At 37.2% G+C, this 12,452-nt stretch overlaps 1 protein-coding gene across 1 annotated transcript; it reads right to left on the reverse strand.

Annotated features, from left to right (window-relative positions):
• Window positions 1-3,491: 3,491 nt before the first annotated feature.
• On the reverse strand, window positions 3,492-6,923 carry LOC128200145 (uncharacterized protein K02A2.6-like). Its single transcript, XM_052892544.1, has 3 exons — window positions 6,349-6,923; window positions 5,861-5,999; window positions 3,492-5,567 (listed from the first exon to the last, which is right to left on the reverse strand). The coding sequence occupies exons 1-3, from the start codon at window positions 6,921-6,923 to the stop codon at window positions 3,492-3,494; spliced, it is 2,790 nt and encodes a 929-aa protein (XP_052748504.1).
• Window positions 6,924-12,452: the final 5,529 nt, after the last annotated feature.

The raw sequence follows: 12,452 nt of genomic DNA on the forward strand, positions 1-12,452 counted from the left end.
CGGCAGATCCAATGGAATGATACAGTCGAGTAGAATACTCGTTGTCAAAATAGTCTCAACTGAATGAACATCGGCGAAGATAAATACAACACCGACATCGATTTTAGACCCATGTACGAGCCTGTCTCTCCAGCAGGTCAAACCGAATGTTACAATCAAATACAATCCTCGTTATCGAAATACTATCGAATAAAGGAACGGTTAATGAATCTGTGAATCTGTGCTTGAACTGTAGTTAAATGTTTTCAAATACCTTACAAATGTACTAAACTAGGTCGACCTGGGTAGATATATTGCTAGCAATAGGATTTTTAGTCTCGATTACTAACAAAACTTTTCCTCCCATTTTATATATATATTTGTTATAATGTTCTGGCATTATGCAAGAGCTACTACCGCACCAAATCGCAAAAAGCAATTTTCACAATGCTATTCCTGAAGGTTAACTTGTATTGTATAAAAATAATTTAAAGTTGGATATTGAACTAGGGTAATTTTTTTTTTTTTTTATATTATTTAGATTGTATTTGCATCAAGAAAGTGACTACTGTGCAAGATGTGATGAACACTGCACCCCTTTATTTTCCTCGGAAGTTACTAACAATAGTTGGCGTTCCGATATAGCCAATGTAAATCAACATATTGCTCAGGTATTGTAATATTTCTTATCTGGTTTTAAAATCTTTAATTTAATACAGTGTATTTTCATTTAATAAAATGTAATATTTTCAGTTTCAGATACCCCAGTTACATTTACAAAATAACTCGGGACAGTTTTCAAACACTGCGTTAAGCAATGGATGCACATTCGAAGAGATGCCTTTGCCTTCAGTGATGAATGTTGGGTTTGATCAGGTAAGAATGAAAACTAATTTAGCTACTACATCTATATATTTTTTATATCATAAATTTGGTTAACAAGCACGCAGCCCCTCTCATGATAAACGGTCACTGTAGCCTGCGGATGCCTGCAATACTAGATGTGTATCGATTCTGTGTTAATTAAATCACTAATTAAATCCGTTTCTATTTTAGATGTCTCAATTTGGTGTACCTGAAACTACCAATGTGTACGCGGATACTACAGAAATCCATCCTATAAGATATTTTCACCGTGAACACAGAGCAGGTAATTTTTTTCTCTATTTCTATTCAATTTGTTACAATTTTATAACATTTTAATACATTATTTTTTTATTTGATCAATCTAATTTTATAACCAGTTAATTAGTCAAATAAACACAATAACACTAAATTTCTGCTATTGGTATTGGTATTTTTAAATTAACAAACCATTTTTCTTAGTTACACTTAGACGCTCCTACTTTTTTTTTATTTTAATTGTGCACAACGTACGACACCTTTATTTATAAGCGATTTTTATTATTGCAGTTCTTCATACGCCAAATAATCTGAAGACAATTGTTAAACAAAAGCGAAAGAGGACAGCATTCACGACGTATCAAATTTCAATTTTAGAAAATATATTTAAAAATAAAGAATATGTCACTAAAAAAGAAAGAGAACACTTAGGTGGACAGTTAGGAATCAGCGAGACAGTTATCAAAGTATTGTTTCAAAACCGTCGAATGAAAAAGAACAAAGAGGTAAAGGAAATCGTCCAAGAGATCTACGGAGACATTTATCAAAACAACGAAGGTGTCGACCATTTAGCTTCACTTCATTATGTTTATTATTGACATTATTCTTATTCTTATATACTTCATTACTGACACGAGGGGCTATATTACGCTCGACAATCGATCATTGGATTGTCTTGCGAAAACTATCGACAAAGTTCTACCTAAAGATATGAATGTACAAGACATCCTCGAAAATAAACACACCGGCAGCGATTTCAGGCCCGTGTATGAGCCCATGTATGGGCCCATATATGAGCCCATTTCTCCGGCAGATCCAATGGAATGATACAGTCGAGTAGAATACTCGTTGTCGAAATAGTCTCAACTAAATGAACATCGGCGAAGATAAATACAACACCGACATCGATTTTAGACCCATGTACGAGCCTGTCTCTCCAGCAGATCAAACCGAATGTTACAATCAAATACAATCCTCGTTATCGAAATACTATCGAATAAAGGAACGGTTAATGAATCTGTGAATCTGTGCTTGAACTGTAGTTAAATGTTTTCAAATACCTTACAAATGTACTAAACTAGGTCGACCTGGATAGATATATTGCTAGCAATAGGATTTTTAGTCTCGATTACTAACAAAACTTTTCCTCCCATTTTATATATATATATATATGTAATGTCCAGGAAATATGGGAGCACTCAATTAAACAACCTCAGTTGATACTTCAGGTTTTTAATACTACCTTCCGAACTTTTATTACAAAAGTACCTTCACTACATCTCCTCCACAATTAAATTAACAACTGAGGGGAAAGTAAGCACATAGGACTACTTATTAACTATGAAAACTTATATATAATAACTTAGGTCATTATTCACATTTACAGCACAGTGAATGAGAAAATGTCTTAGTTAATTTTATTGATAGTTACAGCTCTATATTTTCCCTCCACAATTAATATCGAGACATTACTACAATATAGATATATAAAAGAAAACCACAAAAATAAAAAAAATCTTAATTATTAATCCGGGAAATGCAGACGGGAACCATAACTTAATAAGAAATAATAACTACTAATACTATAAGATATACACTATGATATAAACCTAATCATATACTAAAAAAATAATCTTTTGGGTGGATGAACTGGGCGTCCCGATCGTGTGCGGCGGACTCCAGGAACAGAGGCGGCGCGCGGTGGTGACCGCTCGGCCGCTTCGTTGGGAGGCGTGCCGTACGAGTCGTAATCGGCATCGTTGGGCGCCCGCGGCTCCGGCGAGCCGGCCGGTGTAGACGGCCGCACCTCGCCTTCCACTCCTAACCCTGGAGCCGTAGTTGGCGAGTCTGACTGAAACGGCTCCGTAGTTAGATCGTGGGTCAAAGAACAGGTTGTCCCGTTGTCGTACTTATCATATGACCAAGCGGAACTATTCACGTTACCATTAATAAGTCTTCGCATCCAGTAACTGGTTAATGTGACGCCTCCAAACGATATCAGTGTCCTTTACAGCAACATCGTAAACAACCTTACCGACACGACTGACGACCGATCCTAACACCCACACCGGTCTTTTTGGATTAAATCGATAGTCTCTAATCCAAACCTTATCATATCGCGAAAAGTATCGTCCTTTGCCACCGAAACAACGTCGTTGGCGTTCCTGGTTCAGCCGTACACGGTTATTAATCAACATTGGGTTAGGACCTGTGGCCGACGGTCGGACAGATATGAGGTCGAGTTTACATCGTAGATTCCTACCGAACATGAGTACTGACGGCGATACACCAGTCGTGCAGTGTGGCGTATTTCGGTAATAAAATAAATAATCATCTAATCGGCTACCTATATTTTTTATGGAACAATCTTTAAGCGCGTTTTTAATAAATCATTTGCATGTTTTAACCGCGTTTTCGGCGAGTCCATTACTTTGCGGCGAATAAACGGGAGACAATATGTGAGTGATACCGTTGACGTCACAAAATTTTCCGAACTCAGAAGACGTAAAAGTTGTTGCGTTGTCTGTCACAATTGTTTTAGGCAAACCGAATCTCGAAAATACTTTTTTTAAATTTAAAATTAAACTTTGAGACGTCATATTTGGCATATCCAAGCATTCAATCCATTTACTATGAGCATCGACTAAAACAAGAAATATTTTACTACTTAAGGGCCCAAGATAGTCCAAATGAATTCTATCAAAAACAGATACAGGCCAATTCCATGATTCCATGTGAGCTTTCGGGGGAGCTGACCGAACGGAAATGCAACGATCACAGTTGGACACTGTTTGTTCAATATCACGGTCGATACCCGGGTACCAACAACGCTCTCGAGCCAACGACTTCATTTTCATTATGCCTAAATGCGCAGCATGGAGTTCTTGTATCACAGCCGACCTGTATACCTCGGGTACGACCACGCGATGTCCGCGCATTAAACATCCATTGTCAACATGAAGCTCGTGCTGACACCGGCTGTACGGCAGCAATTCTACTCGTACTTTCCGTGGCCACCCTTTATTTATATATTGTATTACATCAGAAAGTGTAATGTCGGCAGCAGTAGACGACCGCATCTCCTCCAATGAGGCGGGCAATGTCGCACCGGCCGCCGCTAGTGCGTTAATATAACTAGGCATTTCGGTGTCATTAATTACTTCTTGCGGTTCCATTTCCACAGGAAACCGACTTAAATAATCAGCAACATTGTTTCCACTGCTAACGAATTCAATTTTGTAATTATAAGCAGCGAGAAATAATGCATATCGTTGAAGCCTAGATTCAGTCATTTGAGGTACTCCTTTTTCTGGCGAAAAAATTGACAACAAGGGTTTGTGATCGGTTCTCAAAATGAATGGTTGCTGACGGCCATAAAGATACTGGTGGAATTTTTTGATACCATAAATGATGGCCGTCGCCTCCTTTTGAATCTGGCTATATGCACGTTCGCTTTTGTTTAATGCTCGTGACGCATAGCAGATGGGACGTTCGGCACCGTCGTGGTATCGCGCTGCTAGAACCGCGCCCAGCCCACTTGGCGCCGCGTCTACGGTAAGCACGAGCTGCTGTCGGGGGTCATAGTGAGCTAACACTCGTGATGAACTCAATTCCCTTTTAACAGCATTAAACGCTTTTTGGTGCTCGTCTGTCCACTCCCACTCGATATCCTTTCGCAACAAAGTGTGTAGTGGTTCTAGTAACGCCGCCGCTTGCGATATGAAACTGTGATAAAAATTTACAATTCCTAAAAACGATTTTAATTGTTTCGTATTCATAGGAACCTTGACATCAATAATTGCTCTAATTTTATCTGGATTTTTGTGAATTCTCTCCCGATCTATGATAAACCCCAGATATTCCACTTTTTCCTGAAGAAAATAGCATTTAGATTTTTGCAATATAAGTCCAGCATCTCTTAGTCGAATCAAAACTTGTTCTACGCGTTCCCAGTGTAATTCGGGAGTAAATGCGGCAATAAGCACATCGTCGAGGAAACATACGACTCCATCTATGCCGTTCAACAATTGAACTATTGCACGCTGGAATAGCGCTGGTGCGTTTGCTAAGCCAAACACTAGCCGAGTGTAAACAAATAACCCCTTATGTGTATTTATACATGTGTATTCTTGAGACTGGTCGTCTAGTAACAATTTATTATAGCTTTGTGACAAATCGAGCTTGCTAAAATAGCGACAACCGTGCAAGGAAGCACATAACTCATTCAATTTGGGTAGTGGATACGAATCCACTTTTAATATTTTATTAATTGTACCTGAATAATCGCCACAGATACGTACTTCGTTGTTCTTTTTTAAAACGGCAACAATCGGTGACGCGTACTTCGAATAAGAAACCGGTTTTAAAACACCTATCCGTACCAGTCTATCTAACTCCGCACTCACTTTGTCCTTGAGTGCAAAGGGCACTGTTCTAGCTTTACAAAATTTTGGGACAGCGCCCTCCTTCAAATGTAATGTCAACTTATAGCGATTAAAAGTACCAAGGTTGTCAGAAAACAGGGAATTATATTTATTTAAAATTGAGCTGTACTTATTTGCTGAGCAGTGATTTACTGTCACTAGTGCTAAATTAAATTTATACAAAAAATCCCTGCCAAGAAGCGAAACTGGGCCATTATTTACCACATAAAAACGAATGTACTGAGAGTTGTTATTATACGTAATCAATAAATCACATACTCCAATAGGTGACAACAACGAACCGTTATAAGTACGTAAGATTTTATCAGACTCACCGAGTGGATGGGTTTTACAAAATACCTGCGCCACACCGCTGACGGCATTGCCGACACCGCGCTGCCCGAGTCTATTTCCATGCTAAACGGTTTCCCGTCCGCGGTCACCGCCACAGTCATTGGCGCACCCTCAGAACATCTAATATTATTTAACAGCGCATAATCGCTGTTTTCGCTCTCGTTATCACATTCACTGATAAAATTACTTCGCCTTTCGCTATTCCTATTTCTACGTGACTTAATGTTATTACGGTCAACCATACGAACATTAACACCACAATTATCACAAGATAAATTACGATAACCGTACTGAGAAGACGAATGCGATTTAGCGCCGCATACTGTGCAGCGGGGTGTCGCGCCATTTGCGCACCCGCCGCCGCCGCCGCCGCTGCGCGCTGCCGCCGCTGCCGCCGCTGCCGCCGCTGCCGACGTCGCGGCTCCTGCCAGCGGTCGCATGGCGCTGCTCTGTCCGCTCAGCCGCGTACAGCACCGATTCAGATTTAATATTGAGCGCTGCCAGATTTGAACACGCAACCCGTTGCGCGCTTTCTACTGCTCCTGCTACCTCGACTGCTCGTGTTAATTTGAGTTGTCCAGGATCATCCCGAAATAACTTCTCTCGTACAACTGGGGAGTCAACGCCGAGGACGAAACGATCCGTCATACACATTTCTAGCGAAGTACCAAACTGACATGTAGATGCCAAGCCACGAATACGCGCAGCATATTCTGGTAGGGACTCGTGGGGGTCTTTCTTAGCCGAATAGAATTTCTGCCGTTCCGCATATATGCACTTTTTCGGTTGAAAATGAGCATCCAAAGTATCTACAATCACACTGTAGGTGGCCGACTCGGGCACAATTGGAAATAACAAATCACGAGTTAACCGATATGAGTCCTGTGACATGCAATTAAGTAATATAGCACGTCGTTTAACACCATTCACGTCGCTTGTATCGTTAATACCATTAGCCACAAAGAAATTTTTCAACTGTGCACTATGAACTCCCCACTCATCACTTTTACAGTCAAATAATGGCACGCTCCCGTAAACTGACATTTTATACTATGTTACTGTGAGTTCAAAAGTCGATCAATTATCAACTGAAAGCCTCGTCGCCACTGTAATGTCCAGGAAATACGGGAGCACTCAATTAAACAACCTCAGTTGATACTCCAGGTTTTTAATACTACCTTCCGAACTTTTATTACAAAAGTACCTTCACTACAATATGTATAGGCATTTATTTCATATTGTTTATTAATTTTTGTATTATACCAGAGTGTTACCAGAGGGAGACTTTGTACAAAACTCATTTGCTTGGGCATGAGCAGGTGAAAGTGGCATATGTTAATCCCCCGGAGGATGGAATGACAATTTTAGAAATATTGCATGGACCTACAAGATCTACCAGAGGGAGACTTTACAAAAGTCGTTTACTTGGGCACCTCTGTCCCATTCGTGTTTCTACTGTGAAGCATTTGTGTTTTGCATGGCTGTGTTTCGGTTTAAAGGTGGGATATGGCAGTGAATTTACAGGGTACAGAGAAATAACACCCAAGTCCTCAGAAATAGCAACGCATAAGAGGTATCATGCGCGAAACAGTATACTCCGTTATGTCCATGGTAGTATTACTTTTCATCAGGTGGGCCGTCAGCTTGTTTGCTATTCTAAGTTGTATAAAAAATACTATAATGGTCGTAGTGTTATCTGTATTAATAACTATATTGTGATCACTTGTTTATACACATATATATGATATTATTATAGAGCAAAGATTTGTTTGTTTGTAATGGATAAACCCAATAATTACTCAATTAATTTTTAAAACTCTTTAGCCATAGATTGTTATAGTGAGTAACATAGGCTATATATGATTTTTTGAAAATTCTTATTACCCGTTCGAAACCTGGCCACATCACTAGTGTAATTTTTTATATACCTCTGAGGTGGCAACCAAGCATACGGCCCACCGCGTATAAGCGATAACTGTAGCATATAAACGCCTGCAATAAATACCAGAGACATTACGCGCACCCTGCTCACTCTTAACAATACTCTTTATCCTATTTTTGAAGAATCCTGTAGTCTCTTGGAAATACCTCGAGGACTACATGGAGATCAGTGCATAAACTGGGCGTCCATGGAAGGACTATCTAGGCTGTAAGGTATGAAATAGATTGATAAATGAATAAGTATTAAAGATGTTGATAAAGTACAAATAAGTACAATAGTATTTTTTTATGGTAATTTTTGTGCTGTAAGTAATGTAAATAAATTATCTATCTATCTATAATAATTTTTGCCGAGTTTTGAAATTAGACTAGAAATATATATCACTTTCATTGCAATTTATCCATCGTTCACTGTTTAATATAGTTCTTCCTCATATTTTGCCACAAATTTCGATCCTACGTGGCGTAGGATAGTGGCGTGCGTAGGCGTAAGTGGCTTGCGTACAGCGATTTCATTTTTTATGCAACTTAGAATGGCAAGTATGCTGACGGCCCATCTGATGGATAGTGGTAACCGTCGTCTATAGACATGAGCAGTACCATGGATAGGTATAACAGAGTATACTGTTTCGCCTATGATACTCTCCCTTGCATTGCCATTCCTGAGGATTCAGGTGTTATTCCACTGTACCCTATAAATTCATTGCTATAACCTACCCTTCGAACCGAAACATAGCTATCCAAACACAACTGCTCCACGGTAGAAACACGAATGGGATAGAGGTGCCCAAGTAAACGACTTTTGTAAAGTCTCCCTCTGGTAGATCTTGTAGGTCCATGCAATATTTTTTTTGCCATTTTATCCTCCGGGGGTTAACTTATGCCACTTTCACCTGCACATAGTGGCCGTTAGGGAACCTTTTTTTTCCAGAGCTCATCGGCTGTCCAAACTATTATTTAGCAGTACTTTGCTACTTCAGCTTGCAGATTCTTCGAATATCGGTCTACGTAGCGCAGAAGTATGAAAATAACAGACTTTTCTTCTTCTACGCATCATCACGCTCGCTAAGCGACTTCGAGTATCCTGATATCGACCATGTTTAAGAGCCACAAGTCATTAGTTGCAACACGTACTAATAAACAACAATAGTCAACTTAAGCAAATATAATTAGTATACAATAGAACAGTAGAGAACAAACAATATTAGCATTTTATAAAAGTAAGTACTGATAGGAAAGTGTAAACAAAGTGATTAGATGGCCCTTATCTATTATTATGCAGATAAGAGGTAACAAATATTTATGTTCACTAAACACGTATACAATAGACATTTAGACGGCTCGCTTTTAGTTACTCTTGAAATGTTAAAGTTGCGTTCTTGCAAAAGTTGATTGATTCCAACGTTGACAAAAAAAAATTAAATGCAATATACATAAACGCGTCTATTCTGTTTATATTATATCGCATAAGTATATGTATATAAGTATTTCGTCACATCAAATGTGTATTAACAATTTTTTTCGAGTATATTGATAGAACCGGTTATTACAGTGTAACATTGTGTTACACTGTAATATAAAATTATAGCCAAAAATTACAATTCAACAATTCAACTTGTACCGACGTGTTTAATATAGGACGTTTTTAACAATCTGAATAATATAAAAAAAATTTTTTTTTTGACCCTAGTTCAATATCCAACTTTAAATTATTTTTATACAATAAAAGTTAACCTTCAGGAATAGCATTGTGAAAATTGTTTTTTGCAATTTGGTGCGGTAGTAGCTCTTGCATAATGCCAGAACATTATAACAAATATATATATATATATATATATATAAAATGGGAGGAAAAGTTTTGTTAGTAATCGAGACTAAAAATCCTATTGCTAGCAATATATCTACCCAGGTCGACCTCCTCGTGGTTCCTCCTGGAAATTGTCATGGTTAATTTCTGATGAGTTGATTATGATGGGCTAACTGGTCTGTTTTCATTCTCATCGATCACCCTTCACTGGTGCTCCACCAGCGTATCCCGTTAGCGCAGGCGGAGTTACCATACCATTTTCATCCATCTATATATATATATATATATATATATATATATATATATATATATATATATATATATATATATATATATATATATATATATATTTGAATTCTATTGCTATTATTAAGACCTCTCCTAACAATTTATCTTAAATTGTACAGACATTATTAAGTACTCTTGGCAGTCATGAGTATAGAACGCCACGAACGGTGAGGCATTCGTAGCTGATTAGTATTTTTATTAAAACATTTATTCCAGATAAAAAAAAAACAATCTTGTATATAAGTCGTTTGCTTGTGTGCTTGTCTTTTCCTTTCATGTTTATTCTGTAAGGCAGGTATTGTTATACTTCATAGAGAGAATATCACTGAATATATTGTGTCTACCACGGTACTCGTTATGCATTATCATTTCGGAGACTATGGTGCTATGCTCCCGTAACCAGTAATTTAACTACTGTACATATGTCCTTCAACCCAAATCTCGACCATGCAAGGAGTTATCTAGAAAACTGTTCGACGTAACCATGTGGTATACCTAATGTTCTACTGTTGGATTTGCCACTAATTGTGTCAAAGGAATTTTGTACTATTCAGAGGATAGGCATTTCATTTTTTCACACAGTTTCATTCTTATATTATCTAGTAATTAGGAACTAGTTTAGTATAATTACACAGGTACGAGTATGTATTTCGCAAAGTTATAATATATTAGATAATGTAAGAAAAGGAAAAATACTTATTAGAACTAAGATTATGAGAAATGGATAATGTTACTCATATATTAAAAAAATTTTTTTTTTATTTATTTAAGCCCAACCAACAAAGTATACATTTATATCTACTTAAAATATATGATACTATGGTTACAGATTCTATCACGCAAAGAAACTACGAGCATAGGCCTCTTGGTTTATGATCAACTGTAAAATTTGCATACGGACAACCATATAGGGCCATGTTTTGGCTCACCTCAAAGTCAACTTTGCGTTTTTTTTTACACTAAAAAAATTATAGTCTACTCTAATTCTGCCGCATCGTAGGCCTGCAAATAATATAACTTATTACATAAGAGAGGAAAATAAAAATAATTAACTTTTATTTTGTATTTTATGCACGTATAACTGACACCGAAGGTAACCGACATAACCCGAAGGATAAGTAAGCTGAAGTGGCAATAGGCTAATCACATATCTCGAAGAACCGGCAACCGATGGGGAAGAAAGGTTCTTGAGTGGCAACCGCGTACGGATAAACGCAGTGTAGTACGACTCCCCATTAGGTGGAGTGACGACCTGAAATGCATTGCAGGGAGTAAGTGTATGCAGGTGGCTCAGGACCGTTATTTATGGCAGTCTATGGGGGAGGCTTATGTCCAGCAGTGGACGGATAATGGCTGAGATAATGATGATGATAGTCATGTTTGTTCATTCAATAATAAAGTAAATGTAATAAAATACATAATTAATTATAAAAACTGCAACATAACGAACACAGTATTCATACCTTCAATATTTATATTAAATAGATAAATGTCTATTTAATTCATATATATTTTATCATTTAAGAACTTATTTACTAAGTAATAATGTACAATAAAATGTTACAAACAAACAATGAAAAGTTTTATTTACTTCTACTCATCCAAGTCGTTAATATTTAATATTTTCGTTATAATTTAGGTACTATACGTAGACGTAGATAACCTAGGATTTACATAAAAGTTTATAAAAATTTTACTACAAAATAAGGTAATTAAATGTTTGTTTATATATACCTACAAGAACTTCCTTATAAAATTGAACGTCTTAAAAGGGACAGGATTTACGAAAATAAGGAAGGTAATTCATATTGGCATACATTACAATAAATTTAGACATGTCAATAATAAATTGTAAAAACATAATGAAAATACCCATGCTTCTGATGAGACTGGAGGGATAATAAAACACTATATCTTATATACATTTTACATAACGTATATTTTAAAACAAAGAAAAAGATATCAAAAAGTATATGTAAAAAGAGTTTAAACAAGAACCATATAAAAATACAAATATGTATATAAAAAGGCCGGCTAGCTAAGCTGCCAGCAACATATGAAAAAATATAAAAAAAAAAACTTAACCTATATAATGACTATGAAATTACTTTAGTATATACTGAAGCAAGTCGTTGATGTCTTTTATACGAAAAGCGCCATCTCGTGTATAAAATGTATCGGCGATTACAGACACAGTACAGTACTATGTACAGCGATTGAGATATGCTATTGATATACATATTTAGTTTAAAGTCCAGTAGTATTATAAGGTACCTGATTTTTAATTGTCACTTATATTATAAATATGGAAGTGAGTTTTTTTTTTTTTATTGGATGAAAATGGTATGGTAACCCCGCCTGCGCTAATGGGATACGCTGGCGGGGCACCAGTGAAGGGTGATCGATGAGGATGAAAACAGGCCTGTTAGCTCATCATGATGGTCAGGAATTAATCATGATAGTTTCCAGGGGGAACCGCGAGGAGGTCGACCTGGTTGGATATATTGCTAGCAATGGGATTCTTAGTCTCCATTACT

This window comes from Galleria mellonella, unplaced genomic scaffold (genome assembly GCF_026898425.1).
Source record: "Galleria mellonella isolate WM207_F2 unplaced genomic scaffold, CSIRO_AGI_GalMel_v1 utg159, whole genome shotgun sequence".
NCBI lineage: Eukaryota > Metazoa > Arthropoda > Insecta > Lepidoptera > Pyralidae > Galleria > Galleria mellonella.